Genomic DNA, 17,500 nt, shown 5'->3' with positions numbered 1-17,500 from the left:
CTGCAGTCACACAACTCCATGTGTGGTGTTTATATAAACACGTGCGTGAACACACGTCAACTCTGTGCAGGAACCGGACCCCACGTGCACTTTCTCCATGCCTGAGGTATCCCATTTTTTGACGATTAGACATTAATTTTGCTTGCCGATGTCTGTTTTTACCGGTTTTTGTGCGGATGTTAGTTTTGTACAGTGAAAAGGGTGAACATCTGGACATTACAATCACGTTCACAATTTTTAGGGGATGATTTTTTGTGTATCAGGGATATGTTTTTTTGTGTCTATTTTAGAACAACAACAAAAAAAGAGCATGCCCACACAACTTTAGTACTGTGGTGCAGTTTTATTCGTAATGTGGGACGTGGGGGGAGGGGGGAGGGGTGTGTGTTAGTGCATCAGCATGGGACAGGGAGATCAGTTGCTGTAATTGGATTTGTCGTATATGGATTCCAAGAAGTCTACCAAGTCCTGTTTGTATTTTTTAGTAAAAACTGTTGTGTTGTGGGATAATAATAATAATAAGAAGAAGAATATTGTGTGCATCTTCAGCGCTGTTAGAGTGATACTAGTGTATGCTGTGGGGGTGGAGGACACGTCCTCCTCCTCCAGTTTTCCCATGCAGATGTATGTGTGTGTTCGATTAAACAGCAAAGTCAAATGGTGTGTGATCTACTTCTAATCATGCCATGACTCACATGCAAAGAATTCACCACTGGAGACGTTCTTACGTATGAAATCTGGTTTATCTTCATCTCATCACGTGTAAATCATGATCCAGTGATACATGTTTTAATGGACATATAACGGAAATCAGAGAGACATTTACACAGACTCGAATTACACACATCAGACGTTATTGTGTCATTTCTCTTCCTTTACTCATCTTATTCTCGTTAAACACCCTGAAACACACAATGTGCACAATGGCGCCCTCTGTGCTGACACCAGAGATGTGCACACATGTATATGTTCTCACCCAGACTGAATTTGGAAAGAGGAATGTGTGGTCTAGAGGATCAGTTCTGCCCTGAAGGTGCACTAACTTTCCTACAGGGAGCCATTGTGGACAGACACACACACACACACACACACACACACACACACACACACACACACCACCAATTTCTTTTTTTAATCTATATCTGTACAGATGCACTGAGCGTGATCTCATACCTAAACGTAAACGCTGCATGTTAATTGGACCTCGGACACTCCCCCTGTGCGTCAGCAGGGGATTTAGGTTTCTCATCTCTGCTCAGTTGATCTGACCCAGGACCAGTTCTTAATAAAACTCAAACTGGTGTGCCATCTTTAGGTGGTACATCCTTCTGTTCTTTGTGTCTACCTCCCCCCTCTCCTTCCAATGGAACAGTCCCTTTTTCTGCAGCACTGCTACCCCCCTCCTCTGCCAGTTGAGTGGTAGAGTCCAGAGCCTCCTTTAAGGGGCAAAGAACCTCGGGTGCCTTCAGGGGCGAACCCTGAGGCAGGATGATGCCCATTTTGGCACTTTTGCCCCCCTGTTGGTCTGCAGGAGCGGCCCGTCCCTCATTATCCAGAACTCCATCCCCGTGCAGCCAGTCCATCTTCTGCATGTGCTGTTGGACAGCGTCATCCACACGGGCATCAATCATGGCCTCAGTCAGAACACCGTCCTCAGAGGAGTACGCGGCAGCCTAAAGCGATAAAGGGGGAAACGAGTGACCAGGACAGTACACAATGCTGCCACCTAGTGGAAACCATGCTCAATAAAACACTCTCTCTCTTACTGATGTCCTATTTTGTAGTTTATTTTAAGAGAAACAGAAGCAGCATCAGGAACAGGGGGTTTGACGTGCAATATAAATAAATAATCCTGTCATACTGAAGAAAGAGTCAGGTGTGGTTTCTTACCTGCCAGGCCACACCCAGTTTAGAAATCTCTCGACCGGACATGCCCTCTGTGCGCTTAGCGATCTCCGAACATTTAACTCCGTAGTCGAACTGCGCCAGCTTCAGCCGTCTGAAACACACGGATGTTTAAATGACGAGTGTGATGTCTGCACTGTAGCTCGTGTTAGCAGGGAACGTTAGAACATTTATGATCATGATGTAAAAACTCGTGTATATCAGTGACATCATCCTCCAGCCACGCTGGCTGTGATGTGCTCTCCTTTCAGTGACGCTACATAATGCCGGGGTGTCAACCTGGCCTCAATAAAACTCTGCAGTCTTCAGACAGACCTGGTTACAACTTTCTTTAGTAGGTTTCATACACGTCCTCGACCTGAGAAACATGCTCTTCCTTTTCTTCTTCACTGTTATTAATGAGCATGCGAGTTCCCGAAACGTTCTGACACACTTTCACCGAGTTCACACCATACAGTGACTTAGATTTAATACAACATTTACAAACTACAGCTGATATACGATTGTAGCTTTAGTGTATTTAACACACACACACACACACACACACACACGCGTGTCTATTGTACTGGTGAGTTTTTCAAAAAAGCTCAAAACACACATAGATAAGACTTTAAATTTTTCAAATACAGATGAAGAACAATGTCCAGAGCTCAGTGCTGTTACGGATCTGCGTGCTCTATCTAGGTTCCGTGTGTTCCGTGTGTTCCGTGTGTGTTTAAAGCGATCTGTAAGAACAGCACACGGCCGTGTACTCACTGTTTCCCCCCGGTGGCCGGCTCGAGGACATATTTGTCGAAGTAAAGGCGGACGAGTCTCTCTCTCTCCTCAGGGCCGGGGAGGGCGAAGTTTACGATCTCATCGATACGATCGTTAATGGCCCAGTCAAACTGCTCAGGCTGGTTACTGGCCAAAACCAGCATAAACCTGCAGAACACACAGATCCATTAATCACAGACAAAATCTACCAGGGAACATGAGGAATACTGAGATTATAAAATCAACACAATGTCCAAATCTACACTGATGTAGTAGATGCACTGAGACGTGTTTAGTGTGTGAAGTCGACTACTTTACTGCGGTCCCACACACACACACACACACACACACACACACCTCACACTGCTAAACTTGGTACTTCTCAGTTGATTAAGCGCATGTCTGCTCCATTCTCTTGTGGTTTTGGCTCGGCTGTAGTGACTGTGTGTGTGTGTGTGTGTGTGTGTGTGCGCATGCATGCAGGTGAACACACTTGTTGCTCTGCTCTCCAGTTCGGTACAGGAAGGCGTTCAGCGTGGCTCGCAGGTCCTCACTGATCTTCTCCTAAAAACCAGAAAACATGTGTCCCAGTCACTTAGTCACTACTCACAGGTACACTGTACAAAACCTAAACACACACACACACACACACACACACACACACACACACACACACACACACACACTCCCGGCACTCACAGTGGATCTCTTGCGCAGAAAAGCGTCAGCTTCATCCACAAACAGCAGCAGGCTGTAAAGAGGAAAAAACAGAAAGAGGTGAAGTGAATTCTACTCTCCCTGATCTTATACACTGTGGTTTCTGACCTCGTAATAAGAAGAAGAAGAAGAAGAAGATCAAGCAACAATTCTGTAGATTTTTTCACACACTGTGTTCACATATTTTTTACAGGACACGTGCAGTAAAGTGTAACACCCCTGTAAAGGGGCCCTCACCCCTGACGGCTGGTGCTGGCCCAGTCAAATACTTTGTGCATGGCAGTTACACCTTCCCGCCCCATGGGGGCCACGTCTCCCCCGGTCATAATGGCATAATCCATCCCAGAATGCATTGCCAATTTCTGTTCCAAGCAAAGCAGCAGCACCATCAGGAAGCAAACAGAGAACACGGGTAAAATACTGTATACATTTATACATTCCTGTAAATGTTATAAAACCATGTAGAGGAGCATTTCTACTGAAGTCCTAAGAGGACATGCATTATCTTTTTCTTTCTTTCTGGTTTCCTCATTATCACGACTTTCTCATGACCTTGACATCAACATGATCAGAAGTTGATTTGTCTGTGTGTTCAGCATCACAGCGTGTCCTACAGGCGGCATGGAACAACCAGAACCCTGTGTGGACACGTGATCACCACAAAACTAGAAATCAAGAAATGAAAAAGCATGGCCTCTTAGAACTTCTGTACATTTCCCTGTTACAGGGGGTTCTAATTAGAGCCCCTCAAAGAACATGAAGAACCCAGTAAACGTGTCTGAGCTGCTGAGTGTTTACAGCTGGTGTAGAAGAAGAGTGTTTCCATTAGTGGATCAGATCTTCTATTTCCAGTTTCCTTAGTCAACACCATGGGTTTTGCATAGCTATGAAGATGTTCTAGAAGAGTGTGTGTGTGTGTGTGTGTGTGTGTGCACGTACCTTGGCGAAGAGTGTTTTCCCCGTCCCAGGAGGTCCGTACATCAGGATGTTCCTGTAGAGACCTCGGTTCTGCCGGGTGTTCCGAGTCGCTATGGCGATGTCACGGACACGTTCCTCCAACGACGGCTGTGGATTAACAACACACACACACACACACACACACACACACCTTTTATTTTCTCAGGTCATCACAGACGTGCCGTCATTTCCGTAACCGTCACAATCTGAAGGGTTTAGTGAAGGTGATGACTGATGATGTGTTTGTGTGGGGAATAAACAGGAAGCGTGAGGTGATACTGGAGCTCGTTTATCATACAGATCTCACACTCACACTGAGCACAACTCCTTTCAGAGCATCCTGGGGTTTACTCATCATCCTCCTGGTCATCTGAGAGAGAGAGAAACAGGGGTCAAAACAAAACCCTTCTGCTGAAACACGTTTATGAGATGGTGAGTTTTGGGGCCGTTACCTTGACGGGGTGTTTGATGGCCTCCGTGACCGTGATGCGTGACGTCTCCCTCACCAGAGATGGCTTGCCAAGCCGAGCCTCGATGTATCTCCCTGCCACTGCTGTGGCGCTTCTTGCTGAGTAAACACCCACGGCCAGCAGAGTAAGTCCTGCCACCTAGTGGTGTGGAGGTGAGAGTGCATTTTAAACATGTTTTAAAACAATACTATTTTTCATCTTACTACTATTTAGGTGTGTGTGTGTGTGTGTGTGTGTGTGTGCATGCAGGTGTGTGAGTGTGTGTGTGCACGCAGGTGTGTGTGTGTGTGTGTGCGCGCGTGTGTGCGCAGGTGTGTGTGTGCGCGCAGGTGTGTATACTAACCGTAGCAGTCACTTTGTCCCAGTCAGAGATAAAAGCCCTGAAACCTTCCCCAAACACAGCACCAGCAGTTCTGCAACACAATGCAATCACATGTCCAACAGTAAGCTCTTCTGCCTGTGTGTGTGTGTGTGTGTGTGTGTGTGTGTGTGTGTGTGTACCGTATACTCTCCAGTACAGTCTGTCTGTGTTCAGCTGCTTTAAGGCGAATCTGTTCCCTGATGACGTCAGCGTTTTCTCTCTCCACACGGCCGCGAGCTTTAGCCTCAGCCTCGATACGCAGCATCTCATTCTTATGCCTTAACTCCATCTCATGCTCTATGGTAGCTACACACACACACACACACACACACACACACATTATACACTTCACTAATTATTACTCACCCCTGTTGATGAGTGAGTGAAGGATTCAGTGACATGGTGAGGGAGCGGGTGAGGGAGCGGGTGAGGGAGTGATTAAGTGAATGAGAGAAGGATGAAATGAATGAGAGAAGGATACCTTTCCTCATGGCCTCCTGTTTCTGCACAGACTCCTCCTGTCTGCGCAGGTTCTCCTCATTTATAGCTTGCTGAAGGACAATATAAAGTCAGATTTTAATAATCTAAGCGCTGTACTGTGTGTGTGTGTGTGTGTATGTGTGTGTGTGTGTGTGAGAGAGAGAGAGTGTGTGTACTTGTTGTCGGAGCTGATCCTCATATCGTTGTCGAGCCAGTTTGTCCTGGTACTGAGCTCTCTGCAGGAGAAAACACACACATTAACACACATCTGTGCACTATACAGGGATTATCATGGCGTCTCCTGCGCCCTCACTAGTGCACTATACAGGGATTATCATGGCGTCTCCTGCGCCCTCACTAGTGCACTATACAGGGATTATCATGGCGTCTCCTGCGCCCTCACTAGTGCACTATACAGGGATTATCATGGCGTCTCCTGCGCCCTCACTAGTGCACTATACAGCCTCCTCTCAGTTTCTCACCGCTTGGTTCTGTTTGGTTTCTTCATTCAGAGTTTTCCTCCTTTCCTCCCCCTGAATGCGGATCTGATCCCCCTTCAGCTGCTCCAGTGCTGCCTCGTACTCCTGATTTCACACACACACACACACACACACACACACACACACACACCACCGTAATCATGACCTGATACATCATCACGTTATTTTTAAACGTGTCAGGTCGTAGTGACAGTGTAAATAAATATTTTCAGATTATTTTACCTTCATCTTGCTCTGATGTTCAATCTGCAACGTCTGCTCCTGCATGCGCGCCAGATCCAACGCCTCCTTCGCATGGCCTGGGTTCACAAACACCACAACAAACCAGCGTTCATTTCCACGTTCAACCTCCACTTTACACTTCTGGACAGATGTTCCAGACAGATGTTTCTGTGCTAATGGTCTTTACTTAAGATCAGGTGAAGGTGTGCTACAGGTTCATTCGGTCAGAAAGGTAAAGCTGCTTTCTGGAAGGGTAGAGAGGGGTGGGGGTGTTCTTGACCTTTGACCTTTTGCCCTTGACAGTGAGAACTCAGGTAGATGTGATTCAGGAGCAGCAGGTTCTGGATTCTGTTCTGTTACTGTTTCACCTCCTCCACCAGTTCCTTCATAACCTGCATCAGATTCTGCAGCAGAGACTGAATGAGGGGTGAATCCACATCTCTACACCTGTGTGACTTTATAGGGGTGAAGTAACTCCAACACTCCAGCAGTGCACTGGATCTTCACTCAGCCCCTGGAACCTCTCACGCTTTACAGGGGAACGGAGAGCCATACGTGTAGATCTGTCCCGTGATTACTGTGTGTGTGTGTGTGTGTGTGTGCGTGTGCGTGTGTATGTGTTACACACTTACGGGACCGGTCGAGCTCCTTGGCGGCCTGTGCCGCTCTCTCCAGCCCGGTGGGATCGAAGTTGCTCCATTTGTCCTTGGGTTTGTCTCCCCGCTTCCCCCTGATCCCGCTGCCGCCGGGGGAGGAGGAGGAGGAGGCGGTAACGGAACATCCGCGCTCGCGCCGCCGCCTTGTCCTTTATTGAGGCCGAAAAGCCACGACATGTTTGAGGGTCAGATGATCGGTTCTATAATGACTGATTCCCCCCGGTGTGATACCGCACCGGACACTTCCTCCTTCACCAGCACACGCGTGTCACGCCGGAGCGGTTTGCGCATGCGCCCCGTCGGAGAGCCGAACGTGATTGGCTGCGCCGGTGACGGACTCTGTGAGAAGTTTTACCTTCTACCCATTTTCCGACAAACCACGCCCTTCTGTGCTGTGATTGGCTGCTAAACAAACCACGTAAAAGTACGAATCGTTATCACATGTGAAACATATCATATAGGAATTGAGCAGCACGAGTCAAATCCGATCAGTGTTTGAGCAGACCACCATCTGTCTGCAAAACAGAATCAAGTTCTTCCAGGAACACTTGTACTTCTAGGTACAGTTTTGAAGGATGCTTGGTAGGATGGTAGGATGGTTGTTCCAAGCACCTTGGAGAACTAACCCCAGATCTACTGTGGATGTAAGTTGCCTCAGAACCTTCTGTCACTTCCTGTGAGTCCAGACAGACTCGATGATGTTGAAATCAGGACTCTGTAGAGGCTAAAACTATTACTTCTGTTATTCCTTGTTCTTCTCCAGACTGAAGATGGTTATTAATAATATTGGCTGTATGTTTGTGGTGATTGTTCTGCTGCAGAATAAATTTGGGGCAGATCAGCCGCCTCCTTGATGGTGCTGCATATTGGAGAAGTATCTACTAAACCTGCAGGAAACCCCACCAAACCAGACACTGATTATTACACTGCTCTGGTGTGGGTCATGTCTGGAAACCAAGTGTAAAGTCCATCAGCTGGTGGGGAAAAGCAGGAGGTTCTTTGGCACTTGTGGAGAACATGAGCAGGCAGAAGAAGCCTGGAGCTCTGATTACAGGTTCCTTCTTGTAATATTTAGGTTTTGTAGGAGAACAGAAGATACTGAGTGACTCTTCAGGCATTCTCTATCATGTCACAAAGTAAAACCTCTAACACCATGTTCAAGTCAAAACAAAGTAGAAAGTTAAAGATTTTATTACTCATTTTTCCTCTTTACTCCAAAGTCCTTTAGCAAACACCTCGCTTCCTCCTACAGCCAAATAATTCAGATTTTGTCTCCTCAGATCAGAGCACCATTCTTCTGCACCCAGTCCCTCTGTTTTTCTGCAGAGTTGAGACACTGAGGTTGGGCTTTTGGTCTGCAGTTCTTCTATAAAGATCACATCTGGCCAGACAACAGCTGGGTGTACCTGGGAAGTATGAATGATTGGTCTTTCAGTTTCCTGACCTCTGCGTCTGTGCTCCTCAAAATCAGCTATTTTGAAGAAGCACAAAGAAAGAGGTGAAGAGCAGATCCTGAAAGCTCAGTCTGCTCTGAGATCCTGCTGATGCAGAAGACCTGCCCTGGGTCTTTGTTGCTGTGCTCAGTTCTGCCCTGGTATCATTTGTATTGTGTATTATTTATATTTATTTATTTTGTGTTATAGTTTATATATTAAACTTATTTTCCTATTGCGATATGAAACATTTAAAACATGAAAATATTAAATATTTATACAAACTGAAGTTCAGACGAGATTATTATTAGTTTATTAAATATGATAGTGTACATTTATTTTTCTATCATTAAATTGAAATCATATGTAAACAAAATACAATTTTAATAGTTAAATATTGTTTTATTTCTTAATCGCAGAAATACTTTTTTTCTACAGATGAGCGGCGTGTTTCTGACCCACTGTGGACACCGTATATCACACAGTGGGTGTGGTTTACGTGTAACCTCATGAAAATCTTTTTCTATCCCACCTGTATTCATCCAAACCCCGCCCACCGCTCCATGATTGGATACTCACACAGCGCTCTCTGATTGGACAGCGGTGGCGTTTCGCGAAACATTTAAAATAAGTACTAATACAAATGTTTATTAAATATTATTGTAATATTTTATATATTTGCCTGATTTTGAGAATATAAAACCAAAAGCTTTAAACGTATATTCCTTGTAAAAACAGTAATTTTATTGTGTTTACATTGTAATTGTGCCTTTTTTTTTACTTTATTTGTAATTAATAATCAGGAGTTGAATATCATTAATAAACACTTTCCCCCACACAGTTAAAACAATTTTCATAGTTCAGAGCGTGATTTTAGCTTCTTTCAGCTTTCCAGAAAATAATAATTAAATGGAAATACACTTATAAATCTTTATAAACCAGTGTGGGACGAGTTTCAGAATGGACCAGTGTTGAACGAACACACACACACACACACACACACACACACACACACACACACACACACCCCTGTACCCAGAGATGAGGAAAACAGTTTATTGTTAGCTATCAGATGATGATCATTGTGTTTGTTCTTCTTGTTTTTGACACTCAACACTTTTCCTCCAACACACTGACTTTAGTCTCTGATGAACACTCGGTGTGGAGGATCACGTGACCAGGTTCTTCACGTTTATCCGTACATCTCGGTCACATCAGTCAGAAACGTGGAAGAGCCTCGCTGTGATTGGCCAAGAGAGCCATCCGTCACTGCAGCTGTGTGATGCGTGAGAACACACCAGGAGGCTCCTTCCCGTCCCCCAGCGCCGCCCGCAGGCCCTCCTGCTGCCGAGCTCGCGCTAACGTCACCAACGCCTCGAAACTCTGCGGCTCCGTGACCGCCAGGTCGCTCAGCACACGCCGATTCAGCTGCACGCTGCACTGTGGGCGGAGTTTACACACAAAACATCACTTTTACACACAATCACGTGATCCTGCACACACACACACACACACACACACACACACGTGTGAACTGATGGAGTGTAACACAGCAGATAAACAGATGAAGGGGAAGAAGACAAATGTTGAGTGTGTACTGACGAGACTCAACACCGAGTACCGAAATCAGAACGAGCTTTTATTCTCCACAAATTCTGTGTAATTGGAATGTGGTCCATGAGCAACAAGTAATCTGTGTCTTTCAGCTGAAATACGACTGAGAGAAACACTCACCTGCACCAGGTTGTACATCAGTACAGGGTATTTAATCCCATGTTCCCGACAGGCTGCAGCCACACGAGAGATCCACAACTGCACAGAGAGGGGGTGATTATTGTATGATTATTATATGATTATTGTATTATTATTGTATGATAATTATATGATAATTGTAGGATTGTAGGACAGTTGTATGATTATTGTATGATAGTTGTATGATAGTTGTATGATTACTGTATGATTGTTGTTTGAAAATTGTATGATTTGTTGTATGATTGTATAATAATTGTATGATTATTGTATGATTTGTTGTATGATTATTGTATTATTATTGTATGATAGTTGTATGATAATTGTATGATTTGTTGTATGATTCTATAATAATTGTATGATAGTTGTATGATTTGTTGTATGATATTTGTATAATTATTGTATGATTGTAGGATTGTTGTAGGATAATTGTATGATTATATTATGATTGTTGTATGATTGTTGTATGATATTTGTATAATTATTGTAGGATTGTAGGATTGTTGTAGGATAATTGTATGATTATATTATGATTGTATGATTGTTGTATGATTTGTTGTATGATAATTGTATGATTATATTATGATTGTTGTATGATTGTTGTATGATTGTTGTATAATAATTGTATGATATTTGTATAATTATTGTAGGATTGTAGGATTGTTGTAGGATAATTGTATGATTATATTATGATTGTATGATTGTTGTATGATTTGTTGTATGATAATTGTATGATTATTCCTCCCCCAGGTTGATGATGTTAGTGTGTTTGTGGGTCACAGCTCATACCGTTCTCATGCTGCGTCGTTTGGTTTTTCTGGCTTTGGAGGCATAAACGAAGGCCCGGCGCACTGCTCTCACCGCCAAGCTGTAACAGCGATTCTTCCTTCCACGAAAGTGCTGAGGAACATCAACATAGAACAGTTTTTAGTTTAGATCTGATCATCTGAGGCTCTCGACCCACATCATCATCTTCATCATCATCATCACATGGCCTTAAATCTCGGGTAAAATCATTACTGTCTTGGACACAGACAGACTAAAACCAGGGGATTTTTAGGATCATACAGAAACCCACAAAAATAAACTCCAATCATTTTAAAGATAAACACCGAGAGCACGAGGCAGAAGATGATCGTGTTAAAGATTAGAATCCAGTAACCTGCTGTCTATCAGAGCTGCTTCCACTGAGGAACATCACACATGAGTCTAATATCCAGAGATGAAGTGAATACTGAGATCCTGTAGACCACTTTTAGGAGTGTTAAAGATCCTCTACAGATCCTCTACAGGAACAGTGCTGAGATCATACAGAGGAGCAAAAACCTATCAAACTCATGATTACTGATTAATAACTACTCAGTTTATATTCCTGATTCTGTGAATCATCTGCATCACGTGTTGTGTGGATCAGACCCGAACCCGAACCCTCAGCATGATCTCCATGCTAGCGCTAGTTAGCTCAGCTCCTCTCCTCTCTTCTCTTCTCCTCACCCGCGCGTGCTTCACAAGCTCCTGAACCTTCCAGTACCGGTCTGGACCTCGGTTCCGGATCCAACAAGATAAAGTCAGAAACACCATGATTTAATCAACGCCGACCTTCTGCACTAACAAACACACACACTGCTTCTGTCAACGTGACTTTGAAACTATCCTCTCAGCAGTGCGCATGCGCGAACTGTAAAAGTCCCCCATTACTGGATTGAATACACTTTCTGTCACGTGTACAACAAAATATTATTATTATTATTATTATTATTATTATTGTTGTTGTTGTTGTTGTTGTTGTTGTTGTTGTGGTTCTTACACGGTTTATTTGTGGTGTTAAAAGTCCGTGCTGTGCTGTCAGGGTCAGCAGGTTCTTCTGTGCAGGTATAAACTTGATCAGAATCACTGACTTACAATTGAATATATTTTTTGTACATGAATATGTATGAAATTATTGCTAATAATCTATTCTCTTTGCTAGTGTTTCTCCCAGGTGCTGCTGCTGCACTAGAGTAGAGCACATTGAGTGTTATGAAGGTTTACTCTCTAGCTCGAAGAACCCATTGTAATGGAGTTTCACTATCTGGTGTGCGCTGATCAGGAGGTTGTACTCGCCCCAGCGTGTCAGTAAAAACACAGTACAGGATTCAGAACACAAACTTTACTGAGTTTAGAATAGATTGCTGATGTGAGGTGATTCTTGCTGTCGTCTGGTAGCTGCTGATCGGTAGGTTGCGTGATGTCGAATGACAACTACGTTCTGGGAGAGTTCTTCCATTTGAGGGTTGATAGAGATATGTAAACATTGCTGAGGTTGTATTTGTTGCTGCAGAAAGCGTGTTGTCCAACCTAGTCTAGTTCTGATTGCTGCTCGTCCAGGGGGCCCAAGGCGTACAGGTTTAATAGGTGTTATAAGGTGGGGATGGTCTGCTTCTAATAAAAAGAGCGGTTGTTCTTTATCAATGGGCTGTAAAGGGATGCCTTTCAGGTGTTGGTATTTCTGCTGACTCTGTTTAGAGGTAAAGGCATTCTGGGACCGGTAGCCCAAACTGTTGCATATTAACCTTATGAAGGATTTGAAGGTGTTTCCCGTGGCACAAACGACAGGGTTTCTTTAGGGTACAATTTCTAGCTATGTGTGATCGTCCACATTTCCAACAACGCTTGTTGTCTTTGATCCATTTGATCATCTGCTCTGTAGTAAACGCCTTGAAAGTGGTACACTGGCTTAAGTGATGTTCGGTACTGTTGCAGTATGGGCACAGAACTCTGATCTGTTCAGATCCCCATGCTGGCTCGGACTGATACGAGGGCGTCAGCACCTGAGGAGCTGCTTCTGGTGGTTGGTTAGCTCCATGCAGGACAGAAGGGAGTCTGGGCTTTGCTACTGGGCCTGGTCTTGCTTGCACCATCTTACGTCTCTGCTCTTTCCTCTGATTCGTGCTCTTATAGTCCTGACACCAGGATTCAAGCTTGAGCCACTCTGCTAGATCTGGTAGAGTGTAGGTATTCTGATGAGGCAGATGTTTTCTGAATGAGGCACACAAATCCGCGGGTAATTTAGTGAGTAGACGTGCTACATGTGAGCGGCACTGCAGTTCTGCATATCCCTTAGAACCTAATGACTTCAGGAGACCCACGAGAGCTTGAATTTGAAGGGCAAACTTATTAAAACCGGCTACATCTCCAGGTTGAACATCAGGAGCATTCATAGCTGCTGCTATCTCTGTAAAAGCTAACTGAGAAGGTACCCCAAATCTGTCAGTAAGTGCAGTCATGGTGTCTGTGTATGGCCGAGGGGAATTCAGGAATGAATCTGCTATTAGGCGAGCCTCTGCAAACCTGAGGCGTTCTACGAGAACCTGATACTTGAAGAGCTCAGATGCATCAGCAGGGAGGATGTTTTCAAGGGCTAACTTGAAATGAGCGAACTCGCCAGGGTCAGGACAGGTGAAATTTGGAATTGTTGGATGCAGGCCCTTATAGGACGTCTGTGGAGATTCTGTACGCTGAAGCCACCCGGTCAAGGAAGAATATAGTAGATTAGGATCGGCAGCAGGCTGTGGGCTTGTCCCGTAGACATATGTATCTGCTTCTGACTTTAAGCGACTCTTTCTAGGTAGCACTTGGGGTCTGCAGGGTGTAGGCCGCTGAATATAGGGCGCTGGCCCTGGCTTCACCGCTGCAGGTGGTTTATAGATATTTGCGGGCAATGGGACTGGAGTCTCTTTGACCTGTTGTGGCTGAAGAGCTAGCAAAGCTGCCTGCAGATTTACTGTTAAATTCTGCATATCTTTATAAAGGATTTTAAATTGTCGGAGTTCCTCCTGAGTGGCCATCTGAGCTTCACGAAGTTGCCTATTTTCCATCTCCAGTTCTTGAAGCTTCGACTTATGCCAGCAGTGGGGTTCAGCCTCGTCCTCTTGTAACAAAGGCTCCTCCTCCCCATCACTTTCGAAAGGCTGTATGGTGAGCCACGGTCTATCTGGTTGAATGTTAACATCCCAATGCGGAGTGCTAGTAGCTCGAGCATTCGCGTCGATGTCATCAGCATGTGAACTTGAAGGAAGAAAATCACTATAATCGGGGAGTAACACACTATAATGATCTCTTATTGTGTTTTGCTGTGTCTCCTCTTCTTGTCCACATGATTGCTGCATCGGATATTGCACTGTGTAGTCTTTAAGATGGGGTGGGGGCTCAATTCTGTGTTGTGGGCGCAGACTCTCATTGGAAGGTTGCTCCGACATTCTATTTTGTGGTAAGCACACTTATCCGGCTCGAAGGACCAGTGTTAGGAAGGTTTACTCTCTAGCTCGAAGGACCAATTGTAATGGAGTTTCACTATCTGGTGTGCGCTGATCAGGAGGTTGTACTCGCCCCAGCGTGTCAGTAAAAACACAGTACAGGATTCAGAACACAAACTTTACTGAGTTCAGGATAGATTGTATGTGAGGTGATTCTTGCTGCTGTCTGGTAGCTGCTGATCGGTAAGTTGCCCGATATCGAATGACAACTGCCGCTCAGTGTTCTGGCCTTTTTTCTTGATGGAAAACGGTGGACTGTGATGTCAGAGGTAACTTATTATGAGTAGTAAACTGTGTATCTGCCTCTAGTGGTGAAGCGCGGAAATACAACTGAATAGGAATCCTTTCCTACATAGGAATATAAAGTATAGAATATCGAGTACAGGGTATAGAATAGATTATAGAATATAGAACATAAAACAGTTTGTAATAGAGTATATTATATAGACTAGAATATAGAATATGCATTCTAGAATACAGAATAGAGTTCAGAAGTTCAAGTATAGAGTTTAGGATGGAGTAAGTTCATGTTACAGCTTCTATCCAATCAGATGTCACCCTTCACATCACTTGGTTTAAAGTCTGCAGAAAACAACAGCCGGTCGCTTTATAGCTTTAAATCCATGTTCCTTGAAGCTGTTGAATTAACCCCTGAGCAAGGCCCTCAACTCATTTATCTAATTTATACAGCTATAGGGGTTGAGGGCCTTGCTCAGGGGCCCAGGGGTTTGGAGTGGCAGGCGTTTGCACTCATGACCCTCAGATCCAGTGTATTAACCATTCAGCATTAACCACGTCCCCATGACACATTTAATTAAACCATTTATAAAAATCTACATTATTCTTTGTTCACTTAATTACACATAATTTGTGAGTTTGTATTTGTTATTATTTTTATAAGTTGTAGTTCTCTGTGTAATGTTTTGCATTATTTTAAAATATATATATAATAATTATATCATCCTTTACCTCAGGATCAGAACTCTATTTTGAAAGTTTTTGTGCTGCTCGACAGTGTAAGAGTCTGATAACTGATTCAGGATCGGTTTTTCACGCTCATGTCTGCTGTTAGTTATGTTATATAACGGACTGATTCTGATCTGAGATCAGCGGAAACACAGCGGAAGCACAAGCACTCGGTAGCGAGCGCGGCTACCTGCGCATGCGCACGAGCTAGGCTGCCCGCATGCGCAGTAGGCGCGAGTGAGTGACCGGGTCAGTCGATGTGTAAAGATGGCGGCTGTGTGTTTCTCCTTGAGGCGGTGCGGAGAGAAAGTGATGCGCTGCTCTGTTCTAACAGCGGTGAGGATCAATTCACACACCTCCATCATCCTGCCTGTAATTCATCTGTATACACTGATAACTTGACCTTCAGCACACAGTGGTTTTAGTTGTTGCGCGTGCTAGCATAAAGTAGCACAGCTTAGCTTACTGTAGCGTAACTCACAGTTCGGCTCGGTTCGGTTCGACTAGGCTAGGCTTGGTTCGGCTCAGCTAGGCTAGGTTCGGCTAGGCTAAGTTCGGCTCAGCTAGGCTCGGCTCAGCTAGGTTCGGCTCAGCTAGGCTAGTCAGGCTAATATCTTATCTTATTACTTTTACAGCTAAAGGCCAAAGTGTAGTTTTATTGCTGCTAAAAGCTGATATTAGAGTTAGAAAGTGTGCTACAGTCTAATTGGACACAAAACTCTTCACTTCTACACCACTAAGGAACATCATCTACTTATTTACTTATAAATCTCTATTTATTTTCCTACTGCAGGTTAAATGAGTGTTGTGTAATGTTGTCTGTTTCCCCGACACTTTCTGTACTTTTAGACGTGTAGTAGGTTTCTGACACACACACACACACACACACACACACACACACACACACACACAGCTGTCTCACACTAAAGATTTATTTATTTGACTTTGTAACATTAATACTTCAGTCACTGGTCTGTTTCGTCTCTGAGCTTCTGGTTTCGTGGCTGTCTGGCTTCCTGTTTTTCTGTCAGACGCTGGTAGTTTCTTCCTGCAGTAAAGTGCAGGAGTTTTCTCTCCCCTGAGGGACCTGGCAGAACCCTGACCTCTGTACTCAACTCTTATCATCATCATCATCATCATCATCATCATCACACACACACACACACACACACACACACACACACACACACACACACGAGGCAGGAATCCGTCTGCTGCTAAATGTTAAATTGTTATAAAGCATTGACATGTATAAAACAGACAGACAGACTCAGTGTGTGTATGCGTACTGTAGCAGTGTGTGTTACATGCAAAATGGGGCTGCAACTAACAATTATTTTGATAATCTATACATTTTTCATCTTTAATTAATTGGATAAATAATCAAAACATTTTTTTAATTATTTGTTTTCTTTATTATAACTATAAAACCCTAATTCAGGGTGTTGGTGTATAAACGTACACATAATCCACATATAAAATTTAACTCTCTTTAATTTACACATTTTAAAGCTCATGGTATCGTATTTTGCAGATATCAAATTGAAAATCGTGCTTAAAAAAACAATATATAATATAATACAACATTGTTTTGACACAAATGCAGACTTTTTGCTCAGTTGTGAAGATATAAGCATCTGGAATATATAACTAATTACATTTTCGTATAATAATTAAAAAAAATGCATAAATTAAATATACAAATATAAACAAAATTTACGTCTAAAAAAACAGAGGAATTAACTGATGAAGTAGAGAAATGCAGTGAAGAGAATGAACGGAGAAGCGCAGCACGTTAACGGGTTTGATAAAAATATATACACATTCATGTACAAATACACAATTATTCACAGAAACCCACAGCAGTGAGGAAAAATGTGCTTGTTTACACACACACACACAATAACACTTAATTAATTATGGATTTTATGGATTAGTTGTTGCAGTCCTGGTGTAAACAGATCTTTAGAGCAAGAACACTGTAGTTTCAGTGTTGGTGTCGGTGGTGTACTGTAGACCTGGGTGGTGACATT

The 17,500-nt window shown here is 43.7% G+C and overlaps 6 protein-coding genes and 1 long non-coding RNA gene across 9 annotated transcripts in view; 3 read left to right on the top strand and 4 right to left on the bottom strand.

Annotated features, from left to right (window-relative positions):
* Positions 1–658, top strand: part of tmem240b (transmembrane protein 240b) — a 38,453-nt gene extending 37,795 nt beyond the window's left edge. The window contains exon 5 of the mRNA XM_046875769.1: positions 1–658. This exon is cut by the window's left edge and continues 312 nt beyond it. The gene's annotated coding sequence lies outside the window, so the exon portion shown is untranslated.
* A 66-nt stretch (positions 659–724) lies between these two features.
* Positions 725–7,341, bottom strand: atad3 (ATPase family AAA domain containing 3). Its single transcript, XM_046875757.1, is given in 17 exon segments — positions 725–1,673; positions 1,891–1,999; positions 2,662–2,829; positions 3,155–3,225; positions 3,361–3,412; positions 3,616–3,740; positions 4,318–4,443; positions 4,649–4,705; positions 4,788–4,943; positions 5,149–5,218; positions 5,307–5,472; positions 5,648–5,717; positions 5,823–5,882; positions 6,129–6,230; positions 6,369–6,445; positions 7,001–7,084; positions 7,087–7,341. Coding segments are annotated over 17 exon segments (1,989 nt in total). The 5' UTR covers positions 7,202–7,341; the 3' UTR covers positions 725–1,292.
* A 139-nt stretch (positions 7,342–7,480) lies between these two features.
* LOC124402633 lies at positions 7,481–9,484 on the top strand. The gene is made up of 4 exons (XR_006928757.1): positions 7,481–7,668; positions 7,846–8,078; positions 8,305–8,618; positions 8,896–9,484. It is a non-coding gene; the product is annotated as an uncharacterized LOC124402633 (long non-coding RNA).
* Positions 9,153–17,500, bottom strand: part of LOC124402615 (rootletin-like) — a 48,548-nt gene continuing 40,200 nt past the window's right edge. The window contains exon 38 of the mRNA XM_046875751.1: positions 9,153–9,486. The gene's annotated coding sequence lies outside the window, so the exon portion shown is untranslated. The remainder of the gene's footprint in view (positions 9,487–17,500) is intronic.
* mrpl20 (mitochondrial ribosomal protein L20) lies at positions 9,500–11,884 on the bottom strand. 2 transcript variants are annotated; one of them, XM_046875770.1, is made up of 4 exons: positions 11,701–11,884; positions 10,996–11,106; positions 10,192–10,269; positions 9,500–9,897 (listed from the first exon to the last, which is right to left on the bottom strand). In XM_046875770.1, the coding sequence occupies exons 1-4, from the start codon at positions 11,785–11,787 to the stop codon at positions 9,724–9,726; spliced, it is 450 nt and encodes a 149-aa protein (XP_046731726.1). In that variant the 5' UTR covers positions 11,788–11,884; the 3' UTR covers positions 9,500–9,723. The 2 variants fall into 2 exon arrangements, with proteins under 2 accessions (XP_046731726.1, XP_046731727.1); XM_046875771.1 differs by lacking the exon at positions 11,701–11,884 and adding an exon at positions 11,369–11,661.
* LOC124402619 lies at positions 11,940–14,840 on the bottom strand. 2 transcript variants are annotated; one of them, XM_046875758.1, is made up of 2 exons: positions 12,238–14,840; positions 11,940–12,070 (listed from the first exon to the last, which is right to left on the bottom strand). In XM_046875758.1, exon 1 carries the CDS (start codon positions 14,442–14,444, stop codon positions 12,708–12,710), a length of 1,737 nt encoding a protein of 578 aa, XP_046731714.1. In that variant the 5' UTR covers positions 14,445–14,840; the 3' UTR covers positions 11,940–12,070; positions 12,238–12,707. The 2 variants fall into 2 exon arrangements, with proteins under 2 accessions (XP_046731714.1, XP_046731715.1); XM_046875759.1 differs by having other exon boundaries at positions 12,360–14,840.
* Positions 15,649–17,500, top strand: part of sdhb (succinate dehydrogenase complex, subunit B, iron sulfur (Ip)) — a 6,612-nt gene continuing 4,760 nt past the window's right edge. Inside the window, exon 1 of the mRNA XM_046875765.1 lies at positions 15,649–15,803. Within this exon, the coding sequence (XP_046731721.1) occupies positions 15,735–15,803 (69 nt within the window). The 5' untranslated portion in view covers positions 15,649–15,734. The remainder of the gene's footprint in view (positions 15,804–17,500) is intronic.

This window comes from Silurus meridionalis, chromosome 19 (genome assembly GCF_014805685.1).
Source record: "Silurus meridionalis isolate SWU-2019-XX chromosome 19, ASM1480568v1, whole genome shotgun sequence".
In the NCBI taxonomy this organism is placed as follows: Eukaryota; Metazoa; Chordata; class Actinopteri; order Siluriformes; family Siluridae; genus Silurus; species Silurus meridionalis.
The sequence above is the reverse complement of the archived record's forward strand: the minus strand, read 5'-3'. Positions and strand labels throughout refer to the sequence as shown.